This window comes from Nicotiana tabacum, chromosome 3 (assembly GCF_000715075.1).
Source record: "Nicotiana tabacum cultivar K326 chromosome 3, ASM71507v2, whole genome shotgun sequence".
In the NCBI taxonomy this organism is placed as follows: Eukaryota; Viridiplantae; Streptophyta; class Magnoliopsida; order Solanales; family Solanaceae; genus Nicotiana; species Nicotiana tabacum.
The window spans coordinates 48,105,615-48,123,380 of record NC_134082.1 but is presented as its reverse complement, the minus strand read 5'-3'; the positions used below and the strand labels follow the sequence as shown (position 1 = coordinate 48,123,380).

At 35.5% G+C, this 17,766-nt stretch overlaps 1 protein-coding gene across 1 annotated transcript; it reads right to left on the bottom strand.

The window, feature by feature from the left end:
• Positions 1-13,639: 13,639 nt before the first annotated feature.
• Positions 13,640-14,503, bottom strand: LOC107796391 (dirigent protein 22-like). Its single transcript, XM_016619146.2, has one exon. The coding sequence runs from the start codon at positions 14,380-14,382 to the stop codon at positions 13,813-13,815; it is 570 nt and encodes a 189-aa protein (XP_016474632.1). The 5' UTR covers positions 14,383-14,503; the 3' UTR covers positions 13,640-13,812.
• Positions 14,504-17,766: the final 3,263 nt, after the last annotated feature.

Sequence of the window (17,766 nt, the reverse complement as noted above, 5' to 3'; positions counted from 1 at the left end):
TATCATGACCGAAGTATATTCTTGAGTCTGTGGACCGCATATGAGTGGGTACATGTTGGCAAAGAAGATCCTCCGAGCAGGTTATTATTGGCTCACTATGGAGCGAGATTGTATCAGTTTCGTGCGCAAGTGTCATCAGTGCCAAGTGCACAGAGATTTGATTAATTCTCCACCATCTGGATTGCACACAATGTCTGCACCATGGCCTTTTGTTGCGTGGGGCATGGATGTCATTGGTCCAATTGAACCAGCAACATCCAATGGGCACAGGTTCATTCTGGTGGCCATTGATTATTTCACCAAGTGGGTTGAAGCTAAAACTTTCAAGTCCGTGACCAAGAAAGTAGTGGTCGATTTCGTGCACTCAAATATCATTTGCCGGTTTGGGATCCCGAAGGTAATCATCACAGATAATGGTGCTAATCTCAACAGATATTTGATGAAAGACGTATGTCAACAGTTTAAGATCATGCATTGCAATTCCACCCATATCGCCCCAAGGCGAATGGAGCAGTCGAGGCAGCCAACAAGAATATAAAGAAGATACTTCGGAAAATGGTGGAGGGTTCTAGACAGTGGCATGAAAAGTTACCTTTTGCATTGTTGGGTTATCGCACTACTGTTCGTACTTCAGTAGGGGCGACGCCTTATTCTCTGGTGTATGGCACTAAAGTAGTAATACCCGCGGAAGTTGAAATCATGTCCCTTCAGATTGTCACTGAGGCCAGAGTTGACGATGATGAATGGGTCAAAACCCGCCTGGAATAATTGAGTTTGATCGATGAGAAAAGATTGGCAGCGGTCTGTCATGGTCAGTTGTATCAACAGAGGATGGCAAGAGCATATAACAAGAAGGTGCGTCAACGGAAGTTTGAAATGGGTCAGTTAGTATTGAAGCATATCCTTCCTCATCAGGCTGAAGTAATAGGCAAGTTCGCTCCAAACTGGCATGGGCCATTTGTTGTAACCAGAGTGTTGTCTAATGGTGCATTATATCTTACAGACATAGAAGGAAAATGTGTAGAAATGGCCATCAATTCCGATGCGGTCAAGAGATATTATGTATGATTCTTTATTCTGAATATACTTGTTTGTATTTGGCACATTTTAAAGATTGAAATGACTAAGGCATTTTGTTCTGCTATCTAAACACTTTGTCCTTTGTTATTATCCCTTTGAGCCTTATTTACCTCCTTTCATACCCTTCTTTTGGAATCAGTAGTAAAGTTCAGAAACGCAAGTGCAAAATGTAAGTAAAGGACAAAGAGAAAAAGAGTAAGAAAAGAATGACAAGAAAAGAAGAAAAAAAAAGAGAAAAAGAGAGGAAAAACAACAAAAAGAAGAAAAGAATAGAGAGAAAAAGGAAAGAAAAATCACAACAAACAAAGTAATTCCAATGATATGAACTACGTTCGACCTGATTCCTTTTAAGGATACGTAGACAGCCTCATGGTTTGGTCCCATCAAAATAAAATCCCAAAAAGTCCCCAAGCAAAGAAACTGGGGTATAAGTTGTGGTTGTTGCAAGAAATCTGATTCCAAAAGTTGTAATTTTGAACCCACTTGAATTGTTTTGAGCCTTTGATACCCTTTCTTTCTAACCCTATCCAAAAGCCCACATTACGGTCCAAAGAAAGACCGTCCGATCAGTCTTCGAGAAATGCCAAATCAAGCAAGGAGAAGTAATTCATATCAGGGGCAACACTCTGGTCCAAGCAGAAAAATAATAATAATGAAAATAAGAGAGTTTTATTGGTGAAAACCCTCACGGACACCATAAGGCGATGGGAGCTGAGAGAAATCAAAAATGAGAGAGTCTTATTGGTGAAAACCCTCACGGGCACCGTAAGGCGAAAGTGAGTTGAGAGATGAACAAATGAGAGAGGCTTGTTAGTGAAAACCCTTCAGGGCACCACATGCCTAACAAGGTCAAGGTTTTGGCGAAGAAGTCAGGTTATGGAAACTCCGGGGCAACAAAGTATGGCAACTGAAAGTTGATTGGTTGGACAGATTAGGCCGATTAATCCAAAATGCTTATCATGATCATTGGTACCAGCTGCTCCACTCAGATAAGTCTCTTTCTTTTTTCCTTTTTAGCAAGTCATCCAGTTTTGGATTTTCTTTAAGGTCATTGCATTTCATTTCTTTTGGGTTTCATTTCTCTTAGATGTTTCAATGTCAGTCTTGGTCAAGCAAAATAAGAAAGGATTTCAAAGCTCACTACCAACTTCAAAAATTGCAAAGCACAGTGTGGCCAGAACATACCAAAGATAGCATGATGTAAAATGGGATAAAATGCCAGCAAAAGATCCACCGATGGAATGATTTAGTAATTTCATGGGAAATGCAGAGGTTCAGTAAAAGGGGTCAGAGGTGTAAAACAGTGGTTCGGGTATAGAACAACCGGGTCATACGAGGTTATGTGGGTTGAAAGATAGTCAGAATGTCAAGAGGTTCAGAGCCAGTTCGGGGAAGCCAGTCAAAACAAAGCACGTCAGTAGGGAGACTTTCAGCAAGAATGACACAAATTAACCACCGCATTTTAAACTGACAAGATTTTTCTTTGATTGAAACAGGGGCAGAAAGTTTCCGATTGTTCAGGGATAGGGAAAAGCAAGCACCAGACAGGTTTGATTTTGATTTTCAGGACCCTCCTGGAAAATGGGGCCTAGTTTAAAATTTAAAACAATCATGAGTAGCAAAATCTAGCATGAATGTACCCCAAGGAATATAAGATGGTTTTAAAGTTCGCATGTTGGAGATAGGATTCATTTAGGAGTCATCAGGACCCTCCTGAATAATGGGACCTAGCTTTAAAATTTCCATTGGATAAGAAAATTTGGCGTAAGTTCTGGTGTAGGGTAATATAATTCAGCCGTTAAAAGTTGTCACTCTTAAGAAAAGACTTGATTTTTGATTTTCAGGACCCTCCTGGATAATGGGATGTAGTTTTAAGACCTTCTTAGATAAAAAGATTAGCATAAATCACACCTTTAGAGGATATAATTTAGATTTTAAAACCATCATTTAACTAAGAGTTTTCAGGACCCTCCTGGATAATGGGATATAGTTTTAAAATTTGCTTAGATAACAAGACTTAGCATAAGACATACCTTCAGAAAACATAATTTAGCTTTAAAATTGTCATTTAAATAGGAGTTGTCAGGACCCTGCTGGATAACGGGATTTAGCTTTCAAATTCTTGGTAATATTTGGTAACACGATTCAGTTTAACACTCACAGATGTGCCCAGATACCAAACTAGGACAGAAAATTTTCTTTGTTTTGTCTATTTTTGTCGAAATCAGGAACCCACTTGGAGAACAGGGAGAAACAATTCAAGTTCAGCAGTCAGGCGCCCACCTGGAGAGCACGGGAATACAATTCAAGTTCAGCAGTCAGGCGCCCACCTGGAGAGCACGGGAATACAATTCAAGTTCAGCAGTCAGGCGCCCACCTGGAGAGAACGGGAATACAATTCAAGTTTAGCAGTCAGGCGCCTACCTGGAGAATATGATACAAGTCAAGTTCAGCAATCAGGCGCCCACCTGGAGAGCACGGGAATACAAGTCAAGTTCAGCAGTCAGGAGCCCACCTGGAGAGTACTAGAATACAATTCAAGTTTAGAAGTCAGGAGCCCACCTGGAGAGCATGGGAATACGGTTCAAGTTCAGCAATCAGGCGTCCACCTGAAGAAAGAAAAAACATCTCAGATTACAATTCAAGCCGGCAACAAATCAACATGGGAACAAGAGCTGCAAGATCAAGTTTGAAGATTAGATAGGATTTCTTGTAATTCATAGATCATAGTTTAGTCTAGCATCTTTTGTTTAGTCATGGTGTAATAAGGGGTTCAGTAAGCAGTAGCAGCAGCAGCAACAGTAAAATCATAGCTTCATGGTAGTCCCAGCTACCGAAACCTCCCGAACTACACTAACCTTATTCCTTTATAGCCAAGGATATGTAGGCAACCTCGGAAGTAGGGTGTGGTCAAATCTTTCAAAAAATGCTTCCCATGGAGTATTCAAACAGGAAAAAAATTGCTCGTATTTGCTCACTTTATTTTTGTACGAAAACTCTTCGTGTTTTCGAGCAAAGAGGGGCAGCTGTGAACACGTGATTTTTTTTCTATATGAATTACTCCCACAAATTCAAAACAAAATAACTTTTCCATTATTTGAAATTTTGTGGATTTTGGGGCATTTTCTGTCAATTGTTTGCATTTGTTTGCACGTGTTTAATTATATTAATGAAAAATACAAAAAATATAGGTTGCATTTGCATTTAGGATTTAACTTTGCATTTTTTAAGAATTAATTATTAGTTAGTTGTTTTATAAAATGGGAAAATCACAAAAAAAAATAGTTTAATTTGCAGTTTTAATCTTAATTTTTATTTTTGAGTAGTTTTCTTTTAATTTTGGTTTTAGTTAATTAGGTTCTAGGAATTAATTTAGGTTTTAATCTAATTTTGGGAAAAAGAAGAAAAAGAATTTTTGGAAAATTGATTTGAAATAGGAGTTAAAAAGAAGAGGAGAGTTAGTTTGGGCCTATTTTAATTAACACATCCCAGCCCAAAATTAAAATCTCCTAATACCTGTCCCCGAAACCTGGCCCAGTTCTGCCCTTACCCGACCCAATCCCCCTACTCAAACAAGACGACATCGTTTCGAATTAGTAAGTTTAAAATGATCTGAGCCTTTAATCTTGGCTCATCCAACGGTGGGGGTGGCTTCTTGTGCATTAATTAAACATGTCCTAAGTTCGGAGATCAACTCAGAACAAACACCCCCCCCCCCTTTTTGTTCATCACCTCTGTCTCTCATCTCCTTGTCAAACCCTAGCACCGCCTTTCATCCCTTCACCATATCCGGCCGGCGGTGGAGCTCGAACACCACCCAAATTTTATCCATGCAACCATCGCCCTTCCCTCAACCCCAATCCACCACCATTTTTTCCCAAGTCCTCACCAAATCAGTCCAGTTTTGAATCTGAAAACAAAGAAGAAAAGAATCTGTCAAGCCTTCAAATTTCCTTGAACGATAGGGTTTGAAACGGGTATTGACTGTTTGTTTTCTTTGATAATATACGGTTAATGTTTGTTTCGAATCAAATCGAAGTCGTAGAGTTCATTAAGCTTTGTCCGGGCGACCTTAGAGGTATTATTTCCGTCTTTTTTCCGTCATTTTCCTCGTCAATTTCATTATTTAACTCTTTTTCTTCTATTTCTCCTCCATCTTCATTCTGCCTTTTCTTTTCATTTTTCTTTTTGTTTCTGTTTGAATTCGTACAAGCAATAGCCATGAGTTAACTTTAATTAATTTTGTTAAAGGGATAGAACTAATTCGGTTTGTTAGTATTAAAATTGATTGGACTCTTTTGGGGACATCGTTTAAATGATAATGTGTTTGGGTCAGAGTTTTGTATCTCAGAATATTCATGGGCTGGGTAAATTTCTTGGGCCCTCGAGTTATTGTGACTCATCCCAACAACAGTCTTAGAGTTCTGTTTGATCGGTTTGGCCTGACCCATAGTTGGATTGGGTTGGGAGGGTAAATAACAGTAGCTAAAAAAGGGTAATTTAGGAAATTGGGGAAGGGAATCTTGAGTAATAGAATTCAGAAACTTCTAGGAAGCTGGGGAGAGGGACTGTTCTGAAATTCTTACATTTGAACTAAGGGGAGTTAAGCAAAACCAAAAAATTGACTAAGGTTTTCTGAGCAAAAATGAAAATATGAAAAGGGTTTAATTGCAAAATTTGAATTCTTTGAGGCTGCCCTAATGCCTTGCCTATAAAGGCACCAAGACTTGCTATTCAAGTCAGATTTTCAGGAGATAAAAATCTGAAAAATCACAAACGGAAAGATTTGAGAAAAATATTGTTCCATTGAATTTTCTGCTTTGAATTTTGAAGTTTTTCCATTACTGAAACAATTTCTGATTCTCTTTGAGGTTGAAATGGATTGAACTTGGGTATTGAAAGAGCTGGTTTAAGTTTGTTGATTGGTTTACTGTTCTATTGAGTTTTTCTGAGTGGATTCACTGTTTCATTGTTGAGTGGTTGAATCTGGGCTGACTGCTATTGCCTGTTGTTGATCTTCTCATTTTCTGTTATTTTTGCTTTCCAGGTATATCTTTGGACCATGTTGATTGTGTAATTCGAGTAAAACTTGATGGAATACAAGCTGTGTTCAATTTAGTGTTCTCTCTTTTTCCTATTATTTCAACATTATGTAGTAACTATGTAATGATAAGTGTTACATGAGTTTGATGTTTGCACATTATAAATCTAGTTCACTTACTGTTTGGCATTGAGAAGGATGTAACTAGTTTGAAGTTTTATGTTGTATATAAGATCTAGCTTAGGTTGAAGTCCTTGCACGAATTGTTTACCATCATGAAATTAAACATGTGTTTTCAGTAGTATTCAAGATCTCTTGGTGTGTTAGCCACTGGATAATACTGAGATTTGCCAATCTTGGTTTGAATGTACAGGGGTCACTTTGCTTTAGAGGGTTCAAGCTCCTTAAGCTTGGAGTTCTGAGGTCAATTTGCAAAGGGGGTTTTGGGCCAGTCCCTCAAGTCTCATAGTTACTGAGTTTGGTTGCTTGATTGGTCATGTATCATGTTTGTCCTAAAGTCGCAAAAATTGAAATTAAAAGTTTTAACTTAGTTAAGTTGTGCTAGATGTTTTAAAATCGTAATATGATTCTACAAGATTGGTCTTGTTCCATGCTATTGACAGTTTGATTTGAATTATTTGATTTGGTTGAGAATCGTTTGGGTCACGGAAGCTGGGGCCAAACATTGGCCCATTTGGATAACAGTCCGGGTCTATTACATACCTTGTGAGGTACTTTGTTGTTGCATTCAATTTAGGCATTTGGGCCTAGGCTAAAAGACCTTTGCAGATTGGTCTGTTGCTGGCTTTCTCTCGTTTCGATATAATTGTCTTCGCTGAGGATTAATACTGGCCTAATGTCTAATCGAATTGAGTTGACTAGTTTGCTATGCGATTGCAATTCAATGGTTTCAGATTTGAATCAAGGTTGGATTTAGATAAGTCATGAGTTTTTCCCTTAATTTTCTGTAATTTGAATCCTTGGGCTTAATTTGAGGTGTGCCATACTAGCCAAATTATATATTTTATAGCCTTCAAGGATTTAGCTTGGAATTTCCCTTAGAATCAATCGAGGTGTGTCGTGCCGAATAAAATTTACAAAAATACACGACCCTCATTTAGTTAATCTTGGTTATCCTTAGAAATCGAGGCGTGCCATTTAGTGATTTTCTTGGCCCTCGCAAATTCTCAAACGCGTAGTTGCTTTAGGCGCGTTATTTTAATAATTTACCTTCCTAAACTTGGGTGTGCATTTCATGTGACCCAAATCCAATTCTTAATAACGTTGAACAAAATGTGTTTCGGATTGCGGGTGCATTTCATGTGGCGCGGTCCAAAGACATGTTTTAGACGACGTTAAAATCTTCATTAAAATGAATAAAAGCGGTTATAAAGTTAAAACACACATAGGTTTAAAATTATTTTAAAAATTAGATAATTAGACCAATAACAACAGTTGGGCAACCGTGCTAAAACCACGGAATCCGGAAATGCCTAACACCTTCTCCCGGGTTAACAGAATTCCTTACCCAGATTTCTAGTTCGCAGACTGTAATACAGAGTCAATTTTTCCTCGATTCGGGATTTGAAACCGGTGACTTGGGATACCATAGATTATCCCAAGTGGCAACTCTGATTTTTTTTAAAAATAAACAATCCCATTTCGATTGTCACTTAAATTTAAAAAAAACTCCCTTATATACCCCTTTACGGGGGTGTAGGAACAGGAAGTGTGACAATATTCAGCTTACAACAACCCTCAATGGCAAAACAACACCATAGAAGTGACTTAAGCTAAAACAAGTATTATCTTGTAGTTCATCATCCTAACAACTTAACCAACATACAAGAAAGCTTAAGAACAATTAGTAGGCTGTTATACTCACCTTAGCCAGTAGCAAAAACTTGGAATTTCAGCTAAACACAGCCCACAAGAATCCTCAATGACAACACAACTTCAAAAAGGTGTTGTTCTTCACTAGAACTAAGTTTTGATGTTGCAATATGGTGGAATCACTTCAAACCCTTGTGGTATATGTTTAGAAGAGTTAGTAGAAATTTGGATACGAAGTTGAGTTGAAAATGAGTTAAAAATAGGCGTTCAAATCATTTATAAAGTGAAGTAGGTCGACCACCACCTAAGTGGGTCCCATTGGGAGCTGCTTGCGCGGTCTCGTAAAAATGTGAATATCTCTCTACTCCGATGTGGTATCGATGAATGGTTTAATGAGTTAGAAACTAGACTTGTATATCTTCAATTTGGTAGGTATATCACCCCATAATTCCAAGTATATTTGGAGAAAGCTCAGATACATTTGACCTAATGTTCAGAAAATTTATGAATATAGCTTGTGATGACCTTTGCCAACTCTTGTTCCACAACTTGCTTGCCTTCAAAATGTAGAAAATGACTATCATACGAATAAAATAACTCATATAATAACCTCTTTATCATGTTAAGAACCCTAGTCTCACCCCAAAGTATATGTTATAACATTCCAAACTTGTCGCCTTTCGACGAAACTTACTTTCATCAATTGGTTTAGCTTCTAAGCTTTCCAACCCTCTTGGTACTCGTTATTCATGATTTTAAATATTTGTAACCTCCAAGGTAACATGATTAACTTACTTTATTTGCTTCCAAATATAATCTCATTTTCGAGCTTACATCAATGGCTTATGACGTACTCTCACATATGAAAACCTGGGGTGTAACAGCGAGCCCCGTGTTGACTTTTGTTGATTTATTGGAAAAAATATAAAGATAATAGATTTATCTATTGTAATTATTTTCCCTTGCATTGTGTGATGACACTAAGTTAATTTTTGTTAATTTGCGCCATGTAGAGGCGAAATTTAGGTGAAAAGCTATTTTCGATAGTTTAGTTGGCCTAGTTGAGGTGAGTATCTTGCCTAACTTTATGTGAGGAAACTACCCCTTATGATTTGGGATTTATTCTGTCATTTGTTCTATGTGAAAGCCGTGTATGCAAGGTGACGAGTAAGTACATGGGCTATATGTGGGATTTGATCAGTTTAGACTACTTAGACTCTTTTCATGCTTTAAATTGAATTGTCATATCATATCCTAAATTCTCATAGTCAATCTACTCTTACTTTTGTTAGTCTATCCTTACATTTCTTAAATAACTTTGTTAACACTTGTTCTACATCTTACTTGATATTTTGCTCTTATGCTTTAGTTGAAGTTGTTGCCTCTTTCATTGTTACATGTTATCTCTTCCATCCTTGATTTATCATTATTTGAAGTCATTGTTACATGTTATCTCTTCCATTGTTGACTTATCCTTATTTGAAGTCATTGTTACATGTTATCTCTTCCCAGACCCTATTTATGGTAATATACTGTGTTTGTTGTTGTTGTTGTTGTTGTATTGTTACATGTTATCTCTTTCATCGTTGATTATCTTTATTTGAAGTCATCGTTACATGTTATCTTCCATTATGAGTTATTCTTATTTATTATTGGGGTTATATAGTATCTCTCTCATTGTTGAGTTATTGGTGTTGAAGTTGTGAAAGTCATTATCACATTGAGGCGAAGTTATTACTTGTTGATATATCCTTCTTGTTGAGAAATTTACATTCATTGTTGTTGATATTCTTGCATACATTGTGATTAAGCCATGGACAATTTTTGTGAAAATATTGATATTGTTGATTATTGGCAAGTTGTGGCATATGGGCACATGTGGTGCGAGTTATTTTTGTGATGTGATATCGATGCGCATGCGGTGGTATAAGGATATGGGTTACTGCGCATGCGGCGGCATACGGTGGGACTTATATGCGTGTTACTTGTAAGGAAATTACTTGAAGTCATGCGGCGTAATAAGGTGGCTAAGGTGTGTGTAGCTATTTAGGGAAATATGCTTTCAAAACTATTTAAATGTAAGGCTCACGCGACGGTATAAGAAAAAATTGTGATTGAAATTGAGAAATGTGAATACGAGGTTGTACCTCGATTTGTGATTTTTGTTGTATACGAGGCGATACCTCGGTTGTGATTCTTGTTGTGTACGTGGCGGTACCTCATTTATGATTTCTGTTGTTTATTTGATGTTCAAAAAAGTTATTGGTGAAACACTTTTTGTTGCTTTTATTCTTCCTTTTCTTATCAGTTTGAATCCGTATTTGACTGTGATGGTTCTCTTTAATTGCTTTTTTTAATATTATCTTTATGCACAGTTCCGACATTAGACTATGTTATTAACTTTTTTCATATCAGCTATTTCTCCGCCTTCCATTACTTCTCGTTATTATATTTTCATTCTGTTAATTATGTCCTAGTAGGTTTTTTTGACCTGGCCTCATTACTACTCTACCAAGGTTAGGCTTGATACTTACTGGGTATCATTTTTGTGTACTCATACATGCTTCTGTACATCTTTTTGTGCAGATCCAGGTACGTCTACTCGTGTTGGACGTTAGTGTTGATTGTAGTAGTTTGCCGGAGACTTCATGGTATATCTGCTCGACGTCCACATGCCTCGGAGTCACCTTACGTTATCCTTATAATATTGTTGTTTCCTATATTAAACAATGTTGTAGTAGGCGTTTTGAAACATTCTGTAGAAGCTTATGACTTAGTCTCACCGGGTTTTGGGAGTATTGTAGTATGTTTCAGTTATCGAGATATTTATGAGAATTGTTAGTTTATATCATGCCCTAGATTTTATTTCTGTCATAATCTCTCATTGTTAGGCTTACCTAGTCTTAGAGACTAGGTGCCATCATGACATCTTAAGGAGGAAAAATTGGGGTCGTGACAAAAATAAAATTAAATAACAAATCAACAAATCCATTTTGCAACTAGGAAGAAGAAACCCTAAGAACAACCTACAATGGTGTTTTACATCTAAGAATAATAAGAAACCAAAGAGCTTCCAGATACATAGGGCAAGAATACAGAGAAGAAGAAAGCATCAACGAAGCTTCTGAATACACGTGACATGAATATAGAGAAGAAGCAAGCAGCAACGAAGAAGAAGTGAAAGCATAAATATCTAAAATTACCCAAAAATTAGATATAAACTAAACTTTATTAAGAAAAGCAAATACGGGTTAAATGAGGTGACCAAATAGTGCGCCCCATGAATTTTTTACTGTTAATCACCCTAGGGACTAGTAGATTGGCAGTGAAATTAAAAAATAGTCAGATTTACAAGTGGTAATTGAAAAATAGCTATAGTATCGGAATTTAGCTACTTTTCATATAAAGATAAATCTGAACAAAAACATTGTTCAAAATCCAAAAAATATTTCAGTATAATGTACTGGAATTCTAGCATAATATACTGTACCTCCAACATAATATATTGGTCCAGTATAATATGCTAGAAGTTCATACATAGGTGTTCAAATTTGCAGTATATTATGCTGGAACTTTCTGTGTGTTAGAGTTCCAGCATATTATGCTGGAAGTTCATACACTGGTGCACCAATCTCCAGTATATTATGCTGGAACTTTTCATGTTGCAGCAAAATAGTGGCTATTTTCTAATGACTTTGCAAACACTGGCTATTTTACAATTACCACTCCGAAAACTAGCTAGCCCATGCTATTTTCACTCCAAATGGAGGTTTAATTCGGCCCAAGTTCTCTAGTTGCACTTCTAAGAGCCCGTTTGGCCAAGCTGCCAAAAACTACTTATTTTGCAAAGTGCTTTTATTCAAAAGTGCTTTATGAAAAAGTACTTTTGCAAAATAAGTAGTTTGTGTTTGGTCGATTCGTTTGAGTAGTGCTTTTTGCAAGCTCATCGTGTTTGACCAATCTTTTAAAAAAGTACTTTTAAGTATCAAATTATGAAAAAGGACAGTAAAAGATTCAATTTGCAATTTGTATTATTTAGAAAAGAAAAATAAATTTAAACATTTATTAGAAAAGAATTCAATTAAAGTATAAAATGTAAAGTAAAAATATAAATTTAAAATTCTAATTAATATAAAATATAGTTATTCCAAAGCAATAATATTGAGTGTTTGGTATTACTTATTATTTACATGATAATTTAAATATGTCAAAATACATCAGTCCATATAAATTTAAAATCTACTCTTAAGAATAGGAGAAAGAAAATAAAAATTTGATTAAAATAAAAAAGAGAATAAATGTATAGCAGAAAAATAAAGAAAAAAATTAAATTAACGAGGGATAATTTGAAAAATATAAATTTATTGTAAAGTTATTTTTGTCTTGAATAAATTAATTTTCTGCTTTTGCTTCTGCTTTTTGGAAGAAGTTAGAATTTGTAGCTTCTCCCCAGAAGCAGAAAAACTGATTTTGCTGCTGCTAAGAAGTACTTTTTCATTTTGGCCAAGCGCCTTAAATTTTTTAAAAAGTACTTTTGCCTCCTAGAAGCTTGGCTAAGGAGGCTCTAAATCGAAGAAACTTCATGAACGTAGCAAAAGAAAGGAAAAGGAGTATCGATGTATGGTTCAAACAACAACTTAAAAAAAGGATTTTTCTCATTTGTCCTTATTTTTTGCATTCCAAACTATTATTGGTTTCTTCTTGGACTGTTTTTTCCTTCGCTTTTTTCTACTTCCTATTCTCTCCATCCTCTAGTAGTTAGTTCACTCAGTTTAACTTGAAAATTTTAAATCGATTTCATCAAAATCTATAAATATTAAGAAAATATGAATATTTCATGGAAAGGGAGCAACAGATCGTAACCATTTCAAAAGTAGAACAAATAATATTTGCAAAATTTGACGTTGTTAGTATGTAGGAAATTATTATAAACTATCCATGCATAATTATTGTTTTTAAATATAGTAAATTTTTCGTGCTGTTATCAGAAAAGTTCCTACTCAAGTTTGACTTTTAGAAAATATTTAGGTCAATTGTCATGTATTTACAATCTTGACAATATAGTATAGAATACACCTTTTAGACTTTTGCTTAGTGGACCTCAATTGATTTTCTATAAATCATGATAAATTTTAAGAAAGTTGATGATTTTCCAATATTTTAAATTTATTTTATTTCAAGAAAACAACAACAAATAATGGTTAAGCTAAGAGCTTGTAATTAAGATGTCTTAAATTGGATTCTCACTTAAAACGTGTCTTTATATTTTTTTTCCTAATTTTATATTGGTTCTTATTGCTCCAGTTTCTGGTTAACTCTTCGAGTATTATGTTACGTCTGTTTTTGTATTTTCTCTTCTAGCATGTCTTTATCAAAATGATGTAACTGATCTCATTGCTTTACCGAAAACATGAAAATAAAATAAAATATAATAGTGTCCTCAAAGATGTCTTCATAAACATTTTGTATTTTATTTACCACTTCACGTACATCACAATTCACAAATAAAAAATAACACCTCGGTCTGCTTAATATTTTTTAAATTAATGTGTAAACCATGGACTTTAATAAATCTAAAGATAGTGCCTTTATCATCTTTTCAATCCCCACCTAGTTAGCTGACAGAAGATTAAAAAAAATATGAGGTAGAGAAAGACAACTAACATCTAGCAAAAGTCAGCAATTACGGGATACATCATTAAATTGTTACTTGCAACAATGTAATCTAGCTCGCAATTTAATGCACTCAAACAGCAAAATATGCTTTATGTCATTCAAAACACACCGAAATTTACAAGTGTTCCAATTATTTGAATCACATGAAACAACATGAAAAATCAAAGTAAACAAGGGAGAGTTCAATAATGCAAAACCACAACATGGTATTCAACTATTGCATTCTGCGTGGCGTTACTAGCCCAGAAAGTTTTCGCGGTGGCGATCCCTCGTGCTAGCCGGAAAACACCCGAACCACCAACAATAGGTAACTCCCTATACTCATGAAATATCCGATTGTGTCCGAGGATACTGAGTGTTCTACCATTGTACTTGCCTTTGGTGAACACGAGATTGAGAGTCATAAGAAGTTCTATATCTTCAAACGAGGCCGAGCCATAAATCCCTTCGGCTCGACCTATTTCTTTTGAATTGGGATCTGGCTGGACAGTCATTGAGTTGTCAAACATCCTCAATAGGCCAAAAAGAGTTGGTGATTGAAAGGTAATATTGGCTTGGGCTATTTGGATTGCTGATGGTTTTTTCGCAGTCACAGTATCATGAAAGTAGAAGTGAAGTTTGGTCATTTTTTCTGTTGCATGGGGAAGGTTCTTGAACCATTTTTCCACTCCTTTTGGACTTTGATCAAGCCCGTGAGTTGAAGGAATGGTTATTGCTTTTAACAAGCAAATCATCAACAAAAGTTTCTCCATTTCTTCCTTGTTTTTTCCTTGTCACTTTTACATTTAAATGAACGAGCTAGCTCCAAATATATAAACATAGAATAACACAAATGGTTGGGTAGTCATGAGAAAATGTGTGAGAGAAGGAAATGATGATAAATGAACTTTTTAAATGTTTATTCAAATAGTTTGTGGTTCATGTGCTAACTAATAATTTGAAAAGTATGACATTGTATAAATATTAGTACAGTTTTTTTTAATAGGTCACATATCCATTAAAAATCCTATATCTTGACGTAGGATTAAAAAATTTAGCATGTTCTTGGATGAAACCCGTGAACAGCTCACCGCTGACCAAATGAAAAAAATAAGAATTTTAGGATTGAGTTTGAGGATATGTAGGCCATGTAATATGCTAATTAATGCTGAAAGATTAAGAAGACTAATAATAGGGATGCTGGAAACAGGTACAAGAAGAAGATGAGTTATTTGTCATTTTATAATTTTGGTGTTTTAATTAACTTTTTTTTTTATACATGAAAATTTGAGTGAATAAAATTCTTAAAATCTTTCATAAACCACGGTCTGCAGAAATTCCATTGTAGTGCATCCTTTCAGATGGTCAAATCTTCTTCATGTTTGTAGCTTTTACTTGGCAGAAAAGTTTACACATTAGTTCGTTTCCCTCCAATTCTTTTTGGCTGTTTTAACGGTTTTATCTCACGGTGTATAAGGATTTAATGATATATAACCATTCCACGGAAAAGGGAGCCTTGACGTAACTAGTAAAGTTGGTGTCATGTGATCAGGAGGTCACGGTTCAAGCCGTGGAAATAGCCTCTTGCAGAATTGCAGGGTAAGACTGCGTACAATAGACTCTTGTGGTCCGGTCCTTCCCCCGACCCTGCGTATAGCGGCTTCAAGCCGTGGAAACCTCCTCTTGCAGAAATGTAAGATAACGTTGCGTACAATAGACCCTTATAGTCCGGCTCTTCCCGATATACAATAGACCCTTTTGGTCTGACTCTTTCCCGAACCCACATATAAGGGAAGCTTAGTGTACCAAACTGTCCCCTTTTTTGTTTTTTATATTTACTCCACGACTTTATTCCCAAGCATCATGGCCAAGTTCTGAAGTTTGATGCAGTCAGGATTCTAGCTACGACTTTTGAACCAAGTATACTTTAGAAGTGTTTTTTCCCTGCACGTAATAGCATTTCATACCGAACTTGCATTCTAAATACTAATACAAGATTCGATTCTCACCTTTAATTTCCTTACCCTGAATCTCCTCCATCCGTTAGAAATGTTCGACTAATAAGTTTATTGGCGAAAAAATTCATATGATATAATTCTGTTGGAAAACTAATTTAAAATTATAGTAGGAGACCAAAACTATTTAGGTCTTGGTATTTACAAGTTCATTCAATTCATGTTTAATTGGGAATTATAGTATGAATTATATAGGAATATATTTTCATGTTTCTAGTTAAAATAGGTCTCGTACTATTACAAATAAGGGTGCCACTAGTTATTTTCATATGTGGAGGAGAAATAAAGAATTGTAGAGATCTTTCAAAGATTTAAAATAAATATTTTTTCTTCATATTAGTATTAGAGCTTCTACCATATTGGGAGAGAATCAAGTAGCTTCCGTTGTCAGCGAGTGGTACTACCAAATGTATGCCAAATGTCTGGCCAATAAGTATGTTGGCAAACGTTTGGCGAATAATATATGCATAAAAAATAATCATGTTAAGAATAATCGAAGAAAATATTATATTACATAAAATAGGTACTAGCCAATATGACACAAGAGGAAGAAACTCTTCTCTAAAAACTTGGAGAGTAGCTATTAAAAAAATAATTTGGGAGATGGTGATAGCTGTATCAGCAAATGGATGTTAGTGACAAAGTCCATCAACATTAGTTGAAGACAGATACATCAACAAATTAGATGTTGGTGATAAAGTGCATCAACGTGAGTTGTATAGGTGCTTCAACAAAATTAAATGTTGGTGACAAAGTGCACCAATGGGATTTGAAGACAGGTGCTTCAAACAAAATTGGGTATCACGCCCCGAACCTAGGCCTCGACGTTACATGACACCCGGTACCTGACTACATGCGACTGAGCGAGTTAACTGGCTGCCTGAATTAGCATGTGATATCATAACATAGTGCATGCGGAAGATAAAGAAACACATGCTGATATATTGAAAATCTGAATGATATAAAAGTGCGAAATCACTAACATAAGTCTGAAATATATCGGTAGCCAATGTTGCTGAACATAAAAAGCTTGTGACGCCGTCTAACCGTTACTCTAGTCTATGAAGCCTCTAATAAAATTTTGAAAATTGACTCTAAAAATACTGAAGACTTTAAAGTAATGACAGTGCCCCGAATACCAAATAGCTGGTACGAGAATTCTAGCTCTCTGAATCGTCAACCTGTAAATCATTATCTGCATGGTGAGATGCATGCTCCGGGCGAAAGGGAAATCAGTACATGTGAATTGCACTGGTATGTAAAGCAACTGAAATAAAGAATTGTAAATGTTGAAACTGAAATTGAGCTAATAACTAAGAACTGATAACTGCTGAAACTGAAATTGAAATGATAACTAATAACTGATAACTCAAATAATAACCGATAACTGAAATGATAACTACTGAAACTGAAATGATAACTGATAACTGATAGCTGAAACAAAGGAAGTAAGGATATGAATACTCCCTATTTTGAATGATAAATCACATGTTTATCTGAATAAACTACAGCCTCAGTCCCAATATATATGTGCACAAGTTACGGCCTCGGGCCCAAAATATACGTATACATAACTAAGACCTTAAGCCAAAAGATATATAAAGCATAAACTATAGACTGAGACCCAAATATGCATAAAAAATAAACTACAGCCTCAAGCCTAAATATAGGTGTTCAACATTCAGGAATTTAAAATCAGGAACTGAGAATCATATTCAATACATGATGCTGAAATACTAAGTAACATGATACTGGAATAGGACTAGATTGGGACATGTATTGATTATGAAACATGAATTTTCAATTGTTTATGACATGCTGAGTAATCTAGACTGAGAATTATGAGTATAAAACAGAAGTCTATATTGATTATATGATCTCACAACGTTCGGAATCAAAGTTATGAACGAATTACGAAGCTAGAGAATAGAAGTCCTGCAACTATTCAAGGAACTAAGATTAACTATATTTATGAGACAATTAGTAATGTTGTAAAAGAAACATAATGTAGAAATAATCATTAACATTCCCAAACATATAGAGTTAGCCTCACATACCTTGAGTCTGGCCCTTTTTAAGCGTATTACAATGTTCTTCGCCTCTTTCAACAATAATCTATCACAATATATATCAAGAGGAACC